This window comes from Nicotiana tabacum, chromosome 3, assembly GCF_000715075.1.
Source record: "Nicotiana tabacum cultivar K326 chromosome 3, ASM71507v2, whole genome shotgun sequence".
Lineage (NCBI taxonomy): Eukaryota > Viridiplantae > Streptophyta > Magnoliopsida > Solanales > Solanaceae > Nicotiana > Nicotiana tabacum.
Genome location: NC_134082.1, coordinates 210,062,296 through 210,085,118, shown reverse-complemented (window position 1 = coordinate 210,085,118; position 22,823 = coordinate 210,062,296). Strand labels below are relative to the sequence as shown.

Here is a 22,823-nt window from a genome sequence, read left to right as displayed (position 1 = left end):
AAACCCAAACTCACACATCCTCAACTCTCCCTAAGCAAACCTCACCTTTATGATAGTGGCACTCAGAACGAGGTTAATGGAACTACACTCATCTCTCTCAAGGAAAAGTCACAAGTCCGGCTCTAAGTACCATATGCTTGCCCCTTATGTGAGTTACCACTAATGTAACTTTCATTCAACTCAAGATCATATAGGGCTTTTATGGAGACATAGTGAACTTTTGGTTCAGGGTTGGAATTGTTTGTTCTAAGTAGGTTCCGTCTTCCCTTTAGCACTTCTTTTGCTTCATTTTGGAACACATTCACTCGACATTTTGAGTCATTTCACTTCTTTCTAAGGGGTTATAGAGACACACTGTCACTCTTTCTTGTTCATTTTAAATCTTTTCTCCTTTCTCAACTTTCCACACCTTTCATTCTTTGCTTTTATTGAATCCCTTCACTCATTTCTACATTGAACACTCTTTTTGTGTTATTGCTTTTCTTTCTTTTTCATTGCCTTTCCTTTTCTTCATTTTGTACCTTTTTACCACTTTATTGCAATCCTCATCTCCCCCCTCCAAACTTATACTTTTTTCATGTACTAAGGGAAGATCGGGTGCCAAGAGAGGGTATCTTTTAAAATGGGTAAAGACTTGTATCATGGTTCTTAAAGGAAAAAGGTTTAAGACTCAAAAGGGTTGGCTAGGGATTTATCATTTGTAGGTTGTGGAAGTGTTCAAGATATTATTTGGATCAAGGATAGCCTATAATCATGTCTCAAGTCAAATTACACTTAGGATTTCACCTCGACCAACATTCAGGGCAAGTTCTAGACCAATGGCTCGGGACTTGGACTTGCAATTCAATTTCTCACCATACAAGCTATGGAATCGCTAAAGACACAGAGTCGGGGGCCCACAACAACCTTAGATAAGATTTGAGCACACAATGGTTCCGAAAAACCACTTGATGATTATCGACCAACACAAGAGTCTGAAGGTCACAACTTTCACCATTCTATACACAACGATTTATTTTTAACCATAGGATCAAAGGCAAATGTGATAGGCCCAAGTGAAGCTTTGCTTGAGGCACCCTTACCACTAACTACTAAAAAGCAAAAAAAAAAAAAAAACAGACTTAAACCCTTAAGAAGGTTGTCATGCTATCCATCATCGGAAAGAGCCACCCGGTTTACAAAATTCCACCTTTGGAATGAACCGTGACATTAAGAAAACCAAAGGCTTATTGCAAAAACTCAAAACAAGAAGCTACAAACATAAAATAAGAAGCTAAGAAAAGGAAAAATGCAAAAAGTAAAATGAATATGTACAAGAGGGGATTTAATCGAATATACAATAGGGGAGATGAATATATACAATGGAACATAACTTTTATATACAGACCCAAGGTAAAAAGTGCGAAAAATGTAATGAAATGCTGAAATTATATACATACCAAAGATAAAAAAGAAAGAAAGAAATCATTCATATATACAGTCATCCAAATCCAAGTAGGGCCTACCCCCTCAAATGAAAGCTGGCATTGTCCTCAATGCCAACTAAGCAAAATAAGCACCAAAAATAGAGGAAAGATGACACAGAAACTCCCTATGGGCCATCCGTCAGCATGGGATCCTGAGTGGTCCCTGGGTCCTCTGTATGCTCGAGAACCTGAGACTAGCTCCCTGTGACCTGTGGCTCTGCTGCTGGGACCTGGGCCTAGACCTGGACAGGCTCCTGGGCTGCATCCTGTGGCTGACTGAAGGAAGTCTCAAGTGGGTCCGCCAATTGGATGACTGCATCATTGGACTGAGGGATCACCCTCTTCCTCTTAGGAGGCCTCTCTTACTGCTTTGGCGGGGGATGGGCTGGTGGCACAGGGTCATATAGTAGCAAATCCAAAGGCAGGTGATCTGTCTTCAATCTCTCCACCTCGACCCGTAACTCCTTTACGGACTCTTTGGAAGCCCGAATCTTCCTCATCTTCTTAGCCTCCCTAGCAAGCTCCTTGAGAGCCTTTCTGTGTGAATCAATAGCGTCCGTGAGCAATTTTTGGTTCTCAAGGATCTTCTTCTGGTTGTCCAGAAGATCCTTGAGAGTGTCTCAATAGACTGTGGGACCTGTGGAGGAGGAGGTACTGACTGAGCTGCCATAGTAGTAGATAATACAAACAGCTTAGAAGTAGTTGTTGATGCTGGTGAGGGCCTGGTTCAAATGGTGAGCAGTCAATGGATAGGCAGTGGTGGAGGGTATCTCTGGATCTTCTGATGTGGATGGGCCTGGGGCCATGTCTGCTAAAGTGGAGGGAGGTTGTGGAGTAGTTACTACCACTACTGGATCTTCAGACTGGCTAGTTGAAGTAGTGGATTTTCCCTTGAAGTGCTTGCCCTTAGGGTTGTCATCACCCTGTAGACTATACCACAAGAAAGGTGCCTTTGCCTTCACTTTCACGTCAAATTTCCGCTTCTCTACATTTTGGTCCTTCATGTACATGGTTAGGAAGTTGTGGAATGGGTAAGACCTATCACCCTCATTCACTACCTATGTAATGCCCCGAGACATCACATTCCCGACACTGACCGGGTACCCCGCCATGATAGATGCTACTAAGATCGCCCGCTGAATTGGGAGTGAGTTGTCATGGTTGGTAGGATCTAGCCTACTACACACAAATATCTCCCATCCCTTCGCCTTGAAGTTCAATGTCCTCCTCAATATCTTAACCCCCGTAGTCAATCACTCGGGGGTGGTACCTGGGATTGCCAAGAACTCTGCCAACCATGGATGAGCTTCTTCTCCCAACTTCATTTTGTCCAAGTACAGGGACTCATCCTCCTCTGTGAAGCTCAAATAGTCATTGATGGTCTTGCCATCAAGCTTCACTTTCAGATTCCACACTTTGGTGACCATGGTACCCTTTTTGATGTGGGCCACGTTGGTGTATAATTCTTTTACCAAGTGCTCATTGGCGTCATCCACCTGCCCTATGAAGTAGTCCCATCCAGCTCTTTCTTGAATTGCCTCGGCACATTGGGATTGTGAGGCAAAAGATCCCAGGTGATAATTTTTCTCTCAAGTATTAACCTCTTTTCTGGCCACCACTCTCTGAATTTGTGGTAGGCAATCTCACTGACGAACCGGTCCTCCCATGACTCCGGGTTCCTAGTCCGCTCTACCCCACAAACTTGGGGCTCACCCCTTTCTGCTTCTTCCCCTTCTTGTGCTATTGCATCCTCTCCGGATAATGAAGCTGTAGGAAAGGTGGAGTACTCATTTCCACTACCAGCAGCTGAGCCCTCAGACGACTCAGAAGATACGCGCACTGAAGCTTGGGTAGTGGGGGAAGGTGGGGGTGTATCTCTCAACTTGTTTCTTTCCGGCCAGTTAGGAATGTACTCTGGCACGGCAGGAGGGCTCATACTCACTCCCCGACTGGTCAATGGCCCAATTTGCAGCTTTAATGATTTTATTTGTGTTCTTAATATTTTGTCTGACTTGTGGGGTCAACTTTATCATCTTTTGTTTCCTACCCCGGGAGGACTCTCCTCTTCCTGTTTGTTTACCATTTTTTCCTCTTAATCTCACCACCATCTGCAAACAACATTCATTCAGACTTTGTTAGTATCCAGCAAAACAATGAAGTTCACTATTGCAGAAAAAATGTTGCAAACAGTATAAAAATTGCAGAGTGTGGACCGTACAAAATGCAGTGCGGCCGCAAAGAGGCCATTGCAGACCGCATAAAATCCATTGCGGTCTGCACAGAGGTGGGGTTCAGACTACCTATTCTCTGAAACTATCACCGCGGACCGCACAAAATGCCAATGCGGTCCGCATTGAGGCACCGCGGACCGCACAAAATGAAATGCGATCACGGTCCTCAAATGTCAGCTTTCAGGACTTTCACCATTGCGGTCCACACAAAATACCATTGCGAACTGCATAGGGGCACCGCGGACCTCACAAAATCCACCGCAGTCCGCACTGAGTGTCCAACAGTAACACCAACTTAGGGTTCATGATTTGTTCAATTTTAGTCCAATTTTACACCTATTGATGAGTCCCTAAGTGTTGGTTCAGTTTTTTAACTACCTAAACCTACTTTAAACAAAAATTAACTAACCTAAGCTACAATATTGAAAGAAAAATGGGTAGGGAAAGAAGAAGAAACAAGGAAAACAAAAATTTACTGAAAATAATAAAATTAAACAATTGAAAAGGGATTAAAGTACCATAAGTAAGATGTTGAGATGATGAATAAGCCTTAGTGGTTAATTACGTGCAATAGAGAGATGAACAGTGATTTTTTTAGGCTCTGAGAGTAAAGGGATCAAAAAGTTCAAAAGGAGGGCCTCAGGTCCTATTTATAGAAAAAGGCCCTGGGGCCCAGCTTACCTACCCACCACGGACCGCACAAAATGGCACCGCAGTCTGCGATGCTCGAAACCACAAGTCAGTGACAAATTGACCACTACGGACCGCACAAAATGTTATGTAGCCGCAGTGGACCACCGCAGACCATACAAAATGCAATGCGGCCGCGGTGGTAAACTTCAGAGAACCCCCACTTTTGTCAAATCATCAGTGCGGTCCGCATTGATTTCTTGCCCCCGCACAAGGGTCTTTGTGGCCGCACAAAATGAGTGCGGTCCGCATTGATAACTTCAGAGAGTGGTCATTTTTCAACTTTTTCCCGCACTGCATCAACGCAATCCTACAACATCTCACAACCAGTCAGTCCAAAAATAAATCCTACACTACAATGAAAATCAAAGAAAAACAAGAATAAAAACACATGGGTTGCCTCCCAAGAAGCGCCTAATTTAACGTCGCAGCACGATGCATGTTACCGTCAAATCATTTGAGATGAAGAAGTGCCACCACGTGGCTGTCATCAATATTTCCCAAGTAATACTTGACACTGTGCCCATTCACTCTAAAAACTTCCCCATTTTTGTTCTTCAAATCAAGTGCACCAAACGGGCTCACAAACACCACTTCAAAAGGTCCACTCCATTTTGACTTAAGCTTTCCCGGAAACAGACGTAACCGAGAGTTGAACAAGAGAACCAAGTCACCCACTTTGAATTCCTTGCCACAAACATATTTATCATGAAGGTACTTCATCTTTTCCTTGTACAAGGACGAACTAGAGTAGGCATGGAATCAGAATTCATCAAGTTCATTAAGTTGCTCCACACGAAGATTTGCTGCCACATCCCATTCAAGACTTAATTTCCTCAAAGCCCATATGGCCTTGTGCTCTAACTCAAACGGTTAATGGAAAGCTTTCCCAAACACCAACTGATACGGAGACATACCAATCGGAGTCTTGTAAGCAGTACTATAAGCCCATAGAGAATCATCCAACTTCTTTGACCAATCGGTCCTATTTGCATTGACCGTCTTTGACAATATACTCTTGATTCCCTGTTTGAAACTTCAACTTGGCCACTTGCTTGAGGATGATAGGGAGTAGAAACTTTGTGGTTGACACCATAATTTGCAAGCAAAGTGTCAAAAGCTCTATTGTAAAAATGAGACCCCCCATCACTTATGATTGCACGAAGAGTGCCAAACTTTGTAAAAATGCTCTTCTTGAGAAATACAACAACACTCCAGGCCTCATTGTTGGGTAAAGCCACTGCTTCAACCCACTTTGAAACATAGTCCACCGCCACAAGAATGTATGTGTTCCCATACGAGCTAACAAATGGGCCCATAAAATCAATGGCCCATACATCAAAAATATCAACCTCAAGAATGGTATTGAGAGGCATCTCATTTTTCTTCGAAATTCCGCCCGCTCTTTGACATTCGCCACACCTCTTCACAAGTTTACTTGCATCTTTGTACAAAGTTGGCCAATAAAACCCACAATTAAGAACTTTGGAAGCCGTCCTCGCCCTGCCATGATGGACACCATAGGGAGAGGAATGACAAGCCTCCAAGATACTCAATTGCTCTTCCTCCGGGACACAACTTTGGATCACACCATCGGTGCAAATCTTGAACAAGTACAGCTCATCTCAATAGAAATCCAAACTATCCCGTTTGAGCTTCTTCCTTTGGTTAGAAGAGAGCTCACACAGGATTATACCAGTCAAAAGGAAATTAGCAACGTCCACAAACCATGGCATACCATTCAATGACACCAAAAAGAGTTATTCATTGGGAAATGCGTCATTGATCTCTAGGCCATCACGAGGCCTCCCCTCCTCCTCCAAGCGAGACAAATGGTCCGCCAATTGGTTTTTACTACCCTTCCGGTCCATAATCTCCAAATCAAACTCTTGAAGTAACAAGACCCATCGCATCAGTATAGCTTTGGAACCCTTCTTCGTCATCAAGTATCTGAGTACGGCATGATCGGTATGGACTATGACCTTGGCACTCATAAGATACGGCCGAAATTTCTCCATTGCGAACACAATAGCCAAAAGTTCTTTCTCGGTCACCGTGTAGTTCACTTGAGAGTCATTCATTATCTTGCTCGCATAGTACACTGGATGAAATATTTTATTCACTCTTTGACACAAAACTGCCCCAACTGCAACATCGTTCACATCATACATGAGCTCAAAGGGCAAGCTCCAATTAGGTGCGGTAATGATAGGAGTGGTGGTCAACTTATGCTTGAGAAGTTCAAAGGCTTGCATACATCTCTCATCGAACACAAACTTGGCATCCTTTTCCAATAGCTTGCACAAAGGGTTCACTACCTTCGAAAAGTCTTTGATAAATCTCCGGTAGAACCTCACATGCCCAAGAAAACTTCTAACTCCCTTGACAGAGGTAGGGGGAGAGAGCCTTGAAATCACATCAATTTTTGCTTTATCTACCTCAATACTGTGCTTTGAAATTTTATGCCCAAGAACTATGCCCTCTTCCACCATGAAGTGACATTTCTCCCAATTAAGAACAAGATTGGTTTTTTCACAACGGGCCAAAACTCTATCAAGATTTTTCAAACACTCATCAAATGAATCACCCACAACACTGAAGTCGTCCATGAACACCTCCAAAATGTCTTCCACCATATCGGTGAAAATGGCCATCATACACCGCTGAAATGTAGCCGGTGTATTACACAACCCAAAAGGCATCTGAGAAAAGGCAAAGGTTCCATATGGACAAGTGAATGTAGTCTTCTCCTGATCTTCTGGAACAATAAAGATTTGGTTGTACCCAGAATACCCATCCAAGAAACAGTAGAAGGCACGCCCAGCAAGTCGGTCTAACATCTGGTCAAGAAAAGGAAATGGAAAGTGATCCTTGCGGTTCAACTTGCGGTACTCCATGCATACACTCTAATCGGTGATGGTTCTGGTAGGAATCAACTCATTTTGTGAATTTGCAACCACGGTCATGCCACCCTTCTTCAGTACACATTGCACCGGCAAAGTCCAAGAGCTATCAAATATGGGGTACATAACCTCGGCATCCAACTACTTGATCACCTCCTTTTTCACAACTTCTTGCATTGCCTCGTTCAACCTCATTTGATGTTCCAAAGAGGGCTTTGCATCATCTTCCAGAATAATCTTGTGCATATAGATTACGGGGCTTATCCCCCGGATATCAACTAGAGTCCATCCAATTGCCTTTTTCCGCTTTTGAAGCACCACAAATGTGGCATCAACCTGCATGTTAGTAAGACAAGAGGAAAGAATAACTGGCAAAGTAGAACTAGGGCCTAAGAACTCATACCTGAGGTGTGGAGGCAACGGCTTCAACTCCAACACTGGAGGCTCCTCAATTGAAGGTTTTGTTGGTGGAGTCTTCCGATTCTCAAGGTCCAAAGATAGTTTTCTAGGCTCATAAGAGTAAGAGCCCGTCCTATGTAAAACATTCACACATTCCACTCGGCCCTCATCATTATTGACATCAAGATTCAACAATACAGCCTCTAGAGGGTCCTCCACATTGATCATTGCACTGGTATCATCAACTATCACTGCCGTGACAAGGTCCACAAAAGAGCACACCTCGAAACTGTTGGGCTGCTTCATTGACTTGCACACATGAAAGACCACTTTTTCATCACCCACCCGGAATGTGAGTTCCCCTGCTTCAACATCAACTAAGGCCTTCCCAGTAGCAAGGAAAGGTCTTCCCAATATGATTGGAACTTCATAATCCACCTCACAATCCAAGATCACAAAATCAGCTGGCAAGATAAATTTGTCCACTCGGACAAGCACATCATTAATAATACCCAATGGTCTCTTCATCATTCTATCTGCCATTTGCAATCTCATGGAAGTCGGCCTCGGTTGCCCAATACCCAAAGTCTTGAAAACTGAGTAGGGCATCAAGTTGATATTTGCCCCCAAATCACATAGAGCCTTAGTAAAGTCCGCACTCTCAATGGTGCAAGGAATGGTGAAAGCACCGGGATATTCAAGCTTCGGGGCTATTGAATGCACTATTGCACTAACTTGGTGGGCCATCTTTATAGTTTCACAATCTATGGATTGTTTCTTTGTCACCAAGTCCTTCATGAATTTAGCATAACCCGACATTTGTTCAAGAGCCTCCACCAAAGACACATTAATGGATAAGTTCTTCATCATATCAATGAACTTTTTAAACCGATTCTCATTTTTCTGCTTCGCGAGCCTTTGAGGATAAGGCGGAGGTGGCCTTGGCAAAGGAGCCTTGGCTTTAGGCACAACCGGCTCTGACATGTCTATTACGTGTTCCCTAGACGGGATCACGTTATTTTGAGTTTCTACCTCGGCATCTTGAATATCAATTCTCACTTCTTCATTCACATTCTCATCAATCACATTTTCAACCACCAAAGGAACTTCATCTTCTTGCAACTCAACTTTATCACTCAAAATTTGCTTTTGTTTGGAGGCATTCACATCACCTCCTCGTCCACTCCTTGTAGTTACCACCATAACATGATTGTTCCCACCCTTCGGGTTTACCATCGTATCACTTGGTAGAGCACCCTTAGGACGAGTATTCAAGGACTGTGAGATTTGGCCTAATTGCACCTCCAAATTTCTAATTGAAGTATTATGGTAAGACAACTGAGCATTAGAATCCGCACTTTTTTTCATAATCTGTTCAAACATCATTTCAATTCTCCCCATGTCAGGGTTAGAAGAACTAGGACTTGGGATGGAAATGGGGACAGATTGTTTAGTTGTTGGTACATTGGGGGCCTTTGAAAGCCTTGCCCCCAGTTTCCTTAATTACCATTGTTCCACCCACCTTGATTGTTGTTACCACCCCAGTTGTTGTTGTTCCCATTCCAATTACCCTGATTGTTCTGATTATTGTTCTGATTGCCCCAGTTGGAGTTTTGGTTGTTGTTCCCCCAATTACCATTGCCTTGTTGTTGATTGCCCCAATTGCCTTGGGGCCTCCATTGTTGTTGGTTGGAAGAATTGCCCTTTTGGCCTTGATAATTGTTCACGTATTGTACCTCTTCATTTTGCCCATCATAACTATCATCTTGGAATCCTCCATAATCATTGTCAAATTGCTCCGAATTCCCTTGGTTCTGTTGACCTCGCTGTCTTCTTTTGTTGACTAGCATGTTGACACCCTCCATAACATTTACTTGGAGAGGATTTTGAACTTGTTGCAACTATACCTTTGCTAGTTGGTTCATTGTAGTTGTCAACTCAGCTATAATCTGCCCATGATCATGTAATTCCTTGTGTAAATAAGTGACCATGGGGTCACCCTGGGGCACATTGGCTCTACTTTGCGAAGCAGAAGGAATGTCAGTCATCTTGTCAAGAATGTCACAAGCCTCATCATAAGACAGCTTCATGAAGTTGCCCCCAGCAAGTTGGTTCACTATGTATTGGTTTGTTGTGTTAATGCCCCGGTAGAAAGTCTGTTGGATCATCGCTTCAGTCATATCATTATTGGGGCATTCTTTTACCATTGTTCTATAGCGCTCCCAAATCTCATACAAAGGTTCAGTGGGATCATCTCTCAATGCTGCCATATGCCCCGATGAGAAAATTTTTGCAATAAACTTGTCCGCTAACTCATCCCAAGTAGTGATGGAATGGTTAGGAAGTCACTTAAGCCAATCTAATGTCTTCCCTCTAAGTGAATGGGAAGAGTCTCAACCGAAGTGCATCCTTGGACACATTAGTTTGCTTGCTCCTCCAACAGGTATCCATGAACCCCTTAAGATGTTTGTAAGCATTTTGATTGGTAGCGCCCGTGAAATATCCACACTAATCCAGCAATGTTAGCATCACATTGGTAATTTGAAATTTACCCGCCCGAATTCGGGGCAGGACAATTGCACTTGCATAGACTTGGTTTGGAAACACTCGAGAAGCCACTCTTAGAGGTGGCAGGGGAGGGTCTGGAATATTATCATTGGCATGGCGGCCTCTCCTTTATCCTTGAGGCACAATAAGGATCTCATCTTCAACATTGTCATCTACTTCCTCCCCCAGCGGAAGATCTCCAAGAGGTGCATTGTTTAAATTTGCTGCCATTTTGTACCTGAAGTTGTGACACACACAAATTAGTAACACGGAAGGAAAGAAGAGCAATACACAAAACTATTTAGATAGATAGCCAAAACTGTTAGTTCCCCGGCAGCGGCACCAAAAAGTGATCGAGGCCGACCCTGTACTACTATTGAGCAGCAAGAGAGGTCGAAATAGTTTTTACCCGAGAAGGTCGGGATCGATGTCCATAGGGAGCTAGATATTGGAGTTTAGTTTCTATCTAAAGTGGAGTTATGTATTTGTTCCTAATTTCACTTCTGAATATTTTTGGTTTTGATATGAATTCTAATTTTATAATACTACAATGCTAAATTAGGTGCTAAGATTAAACTATTGAGAGTTGATCAAATAGATAAAAGGCACTAGGGTAGTGACTTTCTCCTAAGTGGTCAGTTGATGGATTCTTGAGTCAAAAGCTAGATTGTCATATTTGGGGAGTATGATATAACCATTGCACGATTCTACTCACTCTATACCTCTCGGTAGTTCGAGTGATTTTGCCCGAATTGACTTTCTCAAGACTAATTGGGTATGAAAATTTGTGCAAGCAATTAAGGTTCAAGTCGGGTATTACTATATCTAGGTTTAACCTTTTAATTGGGGATATCAATCTCTTGAATACGCCCCAATTCCTTGTTGGACTAATTTCATGGACTTAGGCTCTCTTTCTCAAGAAGAGCCAAAGTCTACTAGGCATAAACTAGTGTTTGCAACCACTAATTCAATATTAAAACCCTAAATTAGTCCAAATATAAAACACCTATAGACAATCAAGCATCAAAACACAAGACCCATCAATTACCCACACTAGGGTTGCGCCACAACCCTAGCTAATGGGTCTAACTACTCATAGTTGGAGAAGAAAACAAAGAAATAGATGAAGATAAGACCATAATAATTAATTACTAAATAAAACTTGAAGATTCAATGTTGAAACTAAGCTAAAATTACTCAAAATGGTAAAAGAGAAGAAGTCACGAGTGCAGCTCTGTCCCAAGATCTATCTGATGACCTAAAAATGGGAAAAAAACTATTTATACTAGGCTGAAAATTCTAGACAAAAATACCCTTGCGGGGCTAGTGCGGACCGCACAAAATCGAGTGCAGCCGCACTAAGGCTCTTGGATTGATTAATCTGCTATCTGAACTTGGGCTTTGCGGACTGCACAAAGTTGAGTGCGGCCGTAGTGGCTTCTATTGCGGTCTGCACAAAATGGACCGCGGACCGCATTGGACTTCATCTTCCAATCTAGCAACTCTCTGATCTTGGGCAACGCGGTCCGCACGAAATCGAGTGCGGCCTCAATGAACCCAATGCGGACCGCACAAAATCCTTTGCGGCCGCATTACCTGGTGGCCTGAAAAACATACTCTCTGAACTTCATCTTTGCAGACCGCACAGAATGGTGTGCGGCCGCACTGGCCCTATTTGACTGAGCTTGGTCTTGTCTTGGTACTTGAGCAAGTTTCACTCCTTTTTGAGCTAGTTTTTTGACACCTTGTCACCTTGTTGATCAAACCTGCAATCAAGCACAACTTGTGAGCCTTGGAACTATTTTGTACACATTTCTAATCAAAACTTAAGCAAGAAGGAGTGTAAAATGCATCATAATCCCTAGTTATCAGTATTCAGATTCAAATGTCTTAATCTTAATACACATCTTGATATTTATATGTGTATTCAGTATCAGACGTCTTAATCTTAAAAAAAAACAAAAAACAAATGAGGCCTAGGTGTCTTATGGAAAATTTTAAACTCGATATACTATATATACATCTTATATATAGTATATAAGCTGTATATATAGCTTATCGAATATAACTTTTATATATATATATATATATATATATATATATATATATACATACATACATACATACATACATACATACATACATATATATATAGGATATGGCGAGGCTCCAGATTTTCGAGGACATGACACTTGATAGGAAGATGTGGAAGTCGAGTATTAGGGTTGTAGGTTAGGAGGTAGTTGAGTCTTGCCTTACTTTGTACCTTTGTGAGCCTAGTATGGTAGGGTTTTTGTCTAAGATAACTAGTGGCAATGTTGTGTCTTACTATTTCGCTTTTCTGTGCAGGACCTATTTACTAGCTATCGCTTCTGTTTTGCATCTTTCTTCTAGATTTTATGTTGTTACTATTTTTCCTATGATTTCTATGATGATACTAATATTGTCTCCTTTTGTCTTTTTGTTTTCTTGAGCCGAGGGCCTTTCGGAAACAACCTCTCTATTCCTTCGGGGTAGGGGTAAGGTCTGCGTACACACTACCCTCCCCAGACCCCACTAGTAGAATTTTACTGGTTGTTGTTGTTGTTGTTGTTGTTGTATATAGGGGGTTATCACTTTTAACCCGCGCTAGAAACTATATACATCTGGTAACCGAAATTTTTTACAAAATTTGTATAAATTTTTATATATAATATACACTATATATATATATAAATTTTATACAGTATCATTTTTCCTATTATATATCCACCGACTAAATTTTTTTTACGCACTGGGGCAGGCGGCTATTTGGATTTTTTTCTCTCCAAAATGACCATAACTAGGATCGCACACATCTAATACGCAGGCCCATTAACGTCACAGACGTCATTGCCCCCATATCCATAGACCACTTTGAAGTGGTGAATTTGTATCTATACCCGCTTTTTGGATCACGTTTTAACTTGTACAAAAATGACCCTATTTGCCCTTGTGTCTTTATTAAAAGGTCTGGATCTGAATTTGTCATCATAGTTGTGTATGTTGATGACTTGAATATCATTGATGTAGCAACCCCTTTGGGAGGGTGCTACTTAGGAAACAAATCTAATTTACTACTTATAAAATATTAAAAAGATATTAGTTAAAAATATTCAGAATAATTTAGTAGCGGAAATAGGCCCATGCAAAAAGATTCAAAGTGCATTTTTTTTTTTTTTTTTGAAAATACACTTCATAATTTTATTTTAAATGAAATACAATGTCAAAATATCAACATAAAGTGATATAACCCATCTTGAACAATCAACAGATTAAAGCAACTTTCTAACAAATTTATACTTTCATTCAACATCACTGCAAGTTTGTATTGTACATTAATATTAAACTATCGGGTATATAAAAAGGAAACTAGTTTTCTCTTTTGTACATATTTACAAGACAAAGTGTAAATTCAGCATACTATAAGACTTGAATTATTAACACATCCTAAAACAGCAAAACAAGTTACCAAATTTAAGTTACAAGATTTTGGTCTTAAAATCCAACAAGCCTCCAAATAACATACATAAATGTGACACACACACACACACACACACACACACACACACACACACACACACATATATATATATATATATATATATATATATATATATATATATATACATGTCCCAAAACTATGCAAAACCAAGGTGCATATGCAAATGTAATCTCCATAAGTGCTCCCAAAAGACTACTTCATAATGGCCGTCTTCAGATTTCATCCTGTACATTACCTACGATAGAAAACAACTATCGCTAAGCATAAAGCTTAGTGGCGTATAAACCTTGGGCTTGGAGTCTTTAAATTCTCAAATTCCCTTTTTTCTGTCATAGTTAGCTCAATTTAATATAATTTAAAATAAGTGAACAAATATATCAAACATATCAAATATCAAACTTTGAAATGTTTCCAAATATCAATAACAATGTTCAGGAGTCAAGAAAGCGTATACTATCAATCCAAGAGAGTTTACCAAATATCCATATTTTGCCCAATATATACGTCATGTCATCACACTAAGCATAATCAGATATCAAGATGGACCGAAGCCCCAAATCAAGTAGGGTCAAAACCCAATAGTCAAGAGAATCAAGAACCATATTAAAAATGGCTTCCTAGTTCGCACTTAACACGGACAAGTTCCATAATTTAAGACGAACTACAAATCCAAAGTCAAGATGGCAAAAGATCCAAATCAAGAGGCATGCCAAGAGGAGTGACAAAGTCATTGCCACACGAAATACATAGTCCCAACAAGAATGCAAAATGATCAAACAATCTGTACAAATGAGCAATTTAGCAAATATCTGACAATACTTGATATAATACGAATATAACAATATAAATTGAAGACAAGAAAAATAAATATTAGGTTATTTCAAAATATTCCAGCAAGCAAAAAGAGTACAAAGTTTATACACAACCCTTGGTGTTTTACTACAAAATAGTTCAATCACAACTTGGGGACGTTCGAATCATCTACGCCGTAAACAAACCAAATCAGTCAACTTCCTCAAATACTTTCCCTTTGATTTTTTTTCAAGGGTTTATATACCTTAAATACATAATCAAATATTCAAATAAGTTCAGTGATTTAACATGTCAAACTAAATATGATATTGGTGAAAATTACCCAAAAATGTTTGAAACAGAAATTCCGGACAGTATCACTATTTTGTGTTTTGGCTCAGTTTTGAAGATCTAAACGGACACAATAGACTATATAGTCTTCATATAAATTGTATATCTATGTCTTAGTATTTCAGAACATCTTGAATCAACCCCATATCTATTTGTACAGAAAGTTATGCTAAAATTACTAATAGTAGTACATGGAGTATTTCTAAAACTAAAAATCTGGGCAGCACCTGCCCTGTACTTTCTGATCCCTTTTCGGGTAAATACCAGCAAAATTAAATTTTGGTTCCTTCATAAGAGGTATAGATCTATGAAATACCTTTCTATAAAGTCCTAGATTACTTAAATCGGAGCTCTGTATAAAAAGATATGTAGAAAATACTAATAGTTGTCTAGTGTAAAAACGAGTTTAGAAACTTACCACAAAAGAGAGGAGCAACTTGATCTTCACAAAAAAAAAACGAATTTTATTGGCTGATTTAGTAGAAATTTATGGTGCTTTCATGAAGTTTTTAGAGGCTAAGAAGGAGAGAGGGTAGGTAGTTTTGTTTCTTTGTCTTGCAAGAATGAAACAAGAGAGAAGGATATGGAAAGACAAGTCTTCCAAAGTTATATCTAAACTTTGGATAAGTATGAAAAATGTGGCTGCCCAAATTATTAATATCTTTAGATAAATATAAAAGGTTGGCAGCCCAAAAACTTAATTATATAATGTATTTAATAACAATTCATCAAAATAATATTAAGTGTTACACATAGCAACACCATGGAGCTTCTTTGTCAATATTAACACAACCTAAAGTAAGAAATTTTCATATATTGTCAATTTCACGTTTAGGAAGTGCAAAATAAAATATCTCCTCGTTATAAAAATGCTCAATCAAGAATGCAAATATTATTAAAATTTTGAGGTGTTAGAGGCCTGAAATAGCAAAAATTGATGAACCAAGTGTGCTGAAATTTTTGTTTGTAATTGCTAAACTTAAGCATTTTAGTGCTGGAATTTTGTTCTCTATTTGCTGAAGTTTTTATTTGTATTTGCTTAACTTCAGCATTCTAGTAGCTAAAGTTTTGTGATGCTGAAGTTGTTTAGTTCATTTGTAAAAACATCAGCACTAAATAAGCTGAAGTTTTTTTGTCCTGGATTTATTAGTTTTATCATTAAGCTTTTCCAAAAACTTCAGCAGAAGATGTTGAAGTTCATTTGTAAAACTTCAGCACTAAATAAGTTGAAGTTTTTTTTGTCCTGGATTCATTAGTTTTGTCATTACGCTTTTTCAAAAACTTCAGCAGAAGATGCTGAAGTTATTTAGTTCATTTGTAAAAATTTCAACACTAAATAAGCTGAAGTTATTTAGTTCATTTGTAAAAATTTCAACACTAAATAAGCTGAAGTTTTTTTGTCCTGGATTCATTAGTTTTGTCATAATCAGACTACTATAAAATAATCAGATTGCCAACAATATCTCAATCATAAAATTTTAGAAACAATAAAAGTGAAAAAACAGAATTATCATGAAAAGAATCACTAAGTGTGACCTTAAACTTCCCGTACGTGAAAATATTCACAAATTATTATCTACTAACTTACGTAATTATTTATAATTTATTTTTAAATAATATGATAAACATACTTATGACAATCATTCCATGAACAGAAGTTTCATAGCAACACCAACAACAGCAGAAGAAAGAAGAAGAAGAAGGAAACGAAGGAGGAGGAGAAAGGGGGCTGAAGTTGTTTAAAGTGAATACAAATTAAAACTTTAAAAAAAAATAAGTATAGGTTAAATGGGGGCGACCAAATAGAACGTCCCGTACAATTTTTACCTTTGAAGTTTAACCCAAGAAGTCCCGTTCCAAAACCCCCGCTTCAAGCGACATCTCATAAACTGAACCGGTCGAAAACTTTCCCGGTTCATCAAAATTTTCGTCTATTGTGTTGCAGCATAATGGGCAACCAACAATTTGGCACAAAAAGAGGTTTTTTTATTTTATTTTATTTTTATGCTCCCAATAATCATGGAAAGTCAAATCTTGAAATACCATTTATTGTTTTGTTGCAAATAGCTTTTTTACTTTGGATCTTTACACAAATAACTAGTCATAATTATTGTTTATTTTTTCTAGTCGATGTACATAAAAAAATCAGAAATAGACTCCTTTGCAATTATTTATTGAAAATTAGTCACAGTTTTAAAAGTAATTAAAATTTTATCACTTTTTCATGTAAAAATAAAGAATGAACAAAAACGCTCTTAAGATTTTGAAAATTCCAGCACAATATACTGGAATTTGATTTTTTTTACATATGCGCATAAATGTGCTGGAACTTCATGATGTGTTAAGGTTCCAACATAATATATTGAAAGTTTATACGCAAGAGGCCATAATCTATTGCATATTTATACTGAAACTTTTTGCGTTTTAACTAAAGTATTTTATCCAAATTTTATCGCCGCATAAAATAGTGACTATTTTTCAACAACTTTGCAAATGTTAGTTATTTTTTAATTACCAGTTCGAAAACTGACTAGCTCATTCTGTTATAACTTCTACACAAGTATACATATATTATATCTTGATTTTTTGTATATTTTACATACGTCGATTATTTTAAATTTAAGCGGTTCGGTGGGCTGTGATTTATTTTTAACTTACGGTTGCTCACGATATCTTAGATGGTGCCATCGGGACTACAGACTAGTGTAGAACGTTCCATGGACGGATCGAGTTACGGGCTTAATCAAAATCACAATACGACTCTTCTCAAAGAAGGGGCCCATTAAGGTGCAGCGTTACCCCTGTGGTAGAGCATACACGTGAATAAAAGTCACGTTTTGAACGTAGATCACATATTAGATAGTGCCCGAACCGAATAACCAATTAAATCGGGCCTATGTTCTGCTCTAAACAAGTCAGCACTGAGCAGTTGTCTTCTTACCAATGGCTGCTTCTTCACACTCCTTAGCTTCTTCTTCTTTCTTCTCCGGTAGTCGGAAATTTTCCGGCTCAGCTCTAACTCCTCGATTTTCACTTCCTAAATCTCTACTTTGCCGGAAAATCCCTGGTTTCGCCGGTGGTATTATCTCTGCTCAACGGTGCTACTCTAATTGTGACCCTTCCGATGGCCAGTCCAACTCCGGGAAGAAACTTCTGGAAACTATTTTTGTGGCTTGTACCTCCGTTGCCTTGTCTTTCTCTATATATATGGCCGATGTTGACCCCGCCTCGGCTTTTGTAGTCACTTCACCGCGGAAATTGCAGACAGATGAACTTGCTACTGTTCGCCTCTTCCAGGAGAATACGCCTTCTGTTGTCTACATTACAAATCTTGCTTCCAGGTGATCTAGCTGTGAGGATGATCCTTTTTGTTTTATGTTATATATGGATTGAGCAGTGCTTTAAGAGCAGGAGTAACTTATTTATTAGATGTGAGAAAATTGTAAAATAGCTCTATGGATAGACTCACTGGGATTGTGCAATTAGAGTAAGATCAAGATGTTTTGTTTTTACACGGAATCATTCGTATACATTTTCTGTCTACTTCTCTATATGATTATATTGTATAATTAGCTACATTCTAAACTACTAAGAGGAAATACTGATGAATTCTCTAAGGATTTAAGTAGAATATACTGACTGTGTAATAAATAATTTACACCTTTACTGCAATTTAGACTAAATTCTGATTCAATTAACAATTCAATTTTTGCCATAACTTAGTCGTACTTTAAAATAACTAAGAAATGAATTAGTAAACCTTGAATTAATGATATTATATGTGATAGTCCTTTACATGTATTCCTGTTGTAATTGACGTTCACCTTTACCTTTCGGTTTTAATTAATTGTGGAGGCCAATTATGATATTACAGGCAAGATATGTTCACACTAGATGTATTTGAGGTGCCTCAGGGGTCCGGATCAGGATTCGTCTGGGATAAGGACGGTCATATTGTCACCAATTATCATGTGATTCGAGGTGCCTCTGATCTCAGGTTGGTTGAAAGTGGAAATATATCCCCTTGTGCTTTACTTTTTTAATAACTTTTGATTTCATTTCTGCATCTGCATGAAGGGTTTCAGTGTCAAGTTCTATTTCTCCAATATACTATCTGATTGCCCTTATACTAACATAATTTTACAACTTTGCATATGTGATTTTTATGCTGCAAAACATTTCCTTCCCCCGCACCCAAGGGAAAAATATTTTATATTCTACGCTTTATATAAATGCAGTTGTTTCTATAACTAATTTCATTTACGGGTAATGGTGTATGCAAAATTGCCTACAGTTTGGTGTAAAGAGGGACAACAAAATTTGCATTAATATTGACATGTTACTGCATGGAGAATCAGGAAAATTGCATCTCTTTTTTCATGTTATGAATTTGGTTGGATTTGGTGTATCTCTTAGTTTTTTAATTTCTTTACAGCTTTGTTGATTACTCATTTTTGCGACTACATGTTTCCTTTCTTCATGATCTATTTTTTGGATCTGACATAATTTAGTCTTGCTCAGAGTGACTCTTGCTGATCAGACTACTTATGAAGCAAAAGTTGTTGGATTTGACCAAGATAAAGATGTCGCTGTGCTGCAAATTGATGCGCCGAAAGACAAGATGAGACCTATACCAATTGGTGTGTCCGCAGACTTGCTTGTTGGTCAGAAAGTATTTGCTATTGGAAATCCGGTATGTGAGAAATATAAACCTGCTAGAGAATTCTACTCTCATAACTGCCACTTCCATTTGGATTGTTGTCCCTTTTCTAAACCTGCTCTGAGCCAGTCTACAATCAGTCTCTGATCTCTGCTTTCGAGGAAATAAAATTTGTGCAAAAAAAAGAAAGCCAACTACTAGACAGTATAACTTACTTCAGTTACTGTGTCAAATGTTTGCTCAATAGCCCTCCTTTTTCTCTAGCTTAAGAATCATCTCTTCTTCCACACATTTATCAGCTTGCTAATATTTTGAACTGTTCCTTTTTCCCTAAGTTTAGAGCGTAATGACCTTTTCCACTGTAGTCTACTGATCCTATTTCCGCCAAGAACTGGCGGTGACTTAGCATTGGTTTGCCAAGTAAAGACTAGTCTCTTAATTAGTTTCCACGAGCATTTATGTGGATAGGATAGAGAAATATAACCTAAAATGCTTTTGAATAGAGGAGAAATCTTTTACTCAACCGTTTGTTCATTCTCATATTAATAGTGTGCTCAGGATATTCCTTGTTATGCATATTTCTGAAGAGAGGGACAAATCTTTCTTTGAACTTTATCTTTTGATTTTGTTACTTTTTGTTGTTTTTTAAAATTGATGTGTCCGTAATAACTTCCTATGCCTTTTAGTGCCTATACTCTAGCTAAAAGTATTCCCTAAGGGTCCTAGCATAAATCTTGACTTACTTGTTGTAACTCTCTTGTTGCTATGGTGTATGTTTCTCGTACTTACAACCTCTTTTTCCTCTTTATTCACATAGTACTATAAAAACAATATATTTACTTTTGTCTTAAATTTCTTCTGGAATCACATGATGACTGTTCTTTAATATAATATCATTGCAGTTTGGACTTGATCATACACTCACCACTGGAGTCATCAGGTAATTAGGCATTTCTTTTATGGTGCACAAGTTCCTAATATTCAGATATTCCGATGATGCTAATCATGTTTTGTCTAAGAAAAGAGATAAATAAATGAACTTGGGCCACTCATAGTCTTGGTAAAAGGCTTGTCCCATCATGATTAATGAGGGGAAGGACGTAAAACGGAGGAAATCTTATAAAATGAAGTAGAGAATTTTGATTTATCTTCTCCATCTAATTTAACTGAAAGACTAGCCTTTTGATGTTGGTAATTTTCTTGATCTCTATTACTTCTCTCTTCTTTGCGATCCTCAATGGAAAATAAAATGTGGTGAAGTGTATTCATTCTGAGAATACTTCTCAATTTTTTTTTCCACGAGGTCCACTGAGCTTTTTTATGAAATATGGAGATGAAGGAGATTGTTAAAGGAGAGGTTAGTTGGTTGTCACTGCCTAGTGCCCTTGCATCCATAAAAGGCCAAGAACCAAACATCTTTATTAACAATATCTCCGGCTATAAGGGAATACATGAAAAAGAAAGTATTGGAGATGGATTACCTTTATGTTGTGTATCATACATTTTCTTTTATACGACTAATTAACTTATGTTTGTTTTTTCTAGTGGCCTGAGGAGAGAAATTAATTCTGCAGCTACTGGCCGTCCAATCCAGGATGTTATTCAGACAGATGCAGCAATTAATCCCGGTAACAGCGGAGGACCACTTCTAGACAGTTCAGGAAATCTTATTGGAATAAATACTGCTATATACTCTCCTTCTGGTGCATCATCTGGTGTTGGATTTTCAATTCCAGTTGATACTGTAAGTTGCTGCTTGTCATACAAAAAATTTATTTTTTGTCATGTTAAATGAAGCTTTTAGGACAAGTATTGCACTTCTGCATACTTCCCCAAATAAAACAAAATGACTTGGTACTTCCTGCAGTGCAGAAAACAATCTTTGCTTCTACTAGCAGCCTAGCAGGTGCTATTATTTTCTTTTCTGAAAAATTATTGATTATGATTCTTACCAATTCAGGTTAGTGGGATTGTTGATCAATTGGTAAAGTTTGGGAAAGTCACAAGGCCAATTTTGGGCATAAAATTCGCACCTGATCAGTCTGTTGAGCAACTGGGAGTCAGTGGAGTACTTGTCTTGGATGCTCCTCCAAATGGTCCAGCGGGCAAAGCGGTATGTTATTATCTGTATTTTTTCCTTACCATTCCTTAGCAGTCTCTCCTTCCTTTAATGTAGTACAATCTTCAGCAGTTTCCTCCTGTTACTTCACTAGAACAAGTTTGCTTCATGTGGATCTTTTAACAAGCGAGTTGCTTAAATTTGTGACTAACATGATAAGTAACTGAATATGAACTGGTTAAATCTTGCACTTGCAGGGTCTTCTACCTACTAAACGTGATGCCTATGGAAGACTAATTTTAGGTGATATAATTACATCTATAAATGGAAAGAAGGTCTCTAATGGCACTGACTTATACAGAATTCTTGACCAGTGCAAAGTGGGAGAAAAGGTAATTCCATACTTCTATTATGAAATTGCGCATCTTTATCATTGGCTAACAATTCATATTGACTTTAGGGCATATCTCCAGTTCTCAAAACTTAGACCGCTTTAAGATGAAAGTAGTCAGGGTATATATTCAGAAAGGCACTTTGCTTGCATAGAACTTTGTTAAAGATTGTTCAGCTTTTCTTTTTTCTAATTTTTTTTGTTTTCCAACTTTGAATGATACTGCTTTGGACCATGATAGTGATATCATTCACAGTCAGCTTATATCCATTAACATTTCAGTTTATGAGTTTTCGTGAAATGATTTGAAGGTATGTGAAATGTGAAACTACTTTTCTGGGAATAGTAAAAAACTTTTTGTTTATGGCTGTTGTCATGCACAGGTGATTGTGGAAGTGCTACGTGGGGATCAAAAGGAGAAGATCCCTGTACTTTTGGAACCGAAGCCTGAGGAATCGTAGTGGCTCGAGTAGGATAAGATTATAGGTGGATATGCATTTCTTGATGAACATGCCAATATTATTGTCGTGTATCAAATGTTCCACAATATTGAATGGTGTATATAAAAAAGCTACTTTTCTGACTATCGCCCCCAATCCAAGATGTATAAACTCTGGACTCAGTAGGTAAAATGGCTGTCTACATTAGTCTTGATGACTGAACTACATCAATCTGGCAAAATTCCCCGTCCTAAATTAGATGAAAACGACTTACTAGAAAGTCATTTAGTTAGACTTAAAGCATAAACTGGTTTGCCTTGCAAGTTTCATAAAACTCATAAACAGCAACAGAAGGATTGTGAAAGTCTACC

General features: G+C 38.5%; 1 protein-coding gene across 1 annotated transcript; it reads left to right on the top strand.

Annotated features, from left to right (window-relative positions):
- Window positions 1–17,747: 17,747 nt before the first annotated feature.
- Window positions 17,748–22,598, top strand: LOC107768772 (protease Do-like 1, chloroplastic). Its single transcript, XM_016587917.2, has 8 exons — window positions 17,748–18,243; window positions 18,777–18,899; window positions 19,424–19,595; window positions 20,465–20,502; window positions 21,108–21,306; window positions 21,523–21,675; window positions 21,879–22,013; window positions 22,396–22,598. Exons 1-8 carry the CDS (start codon window positions 17,846–17,848, stop codon window positions 22,471–22,473), a joined length of 1,296 nt encoding a protein of 431 aa, XP_016443403.2. The 5' UTR covers window positions 17,748–17,845; the 3' UTR covers window positions 22,474–22,598.
- The last annotated feature ends 225 nt before the right edge of the window (window positions 22,599–22,823 follow it).

What these genes read in the sequence shown, in the direction of transcription:
- LOC107768772 (XM_016587917.2), top strand. Translation starts at nt 17,846, where the DNA reads ATGGCTGCTTCTTCACACTCCTTAGCTTCTTCTTCTTTCTTCTCCGGT. An exon ending in CGAGGTGCCTCTGATCTCAG is followed by an intron (nt 18,900 to 19,423) that starts GTTGGTTGAAAG and finishes AGTCTTGCTCAG; the next exon opens with AGTGACTCTTGCTGATCAGA. An exon ending in TATTTGCTATTGGAAATCCG is followed by an intron (nt 19,596 to 20,464) that starts GTATGTGAGAAA and finishes ATATCATTGCAG; the next exon opens with TTTGGACTTGATCATACACT.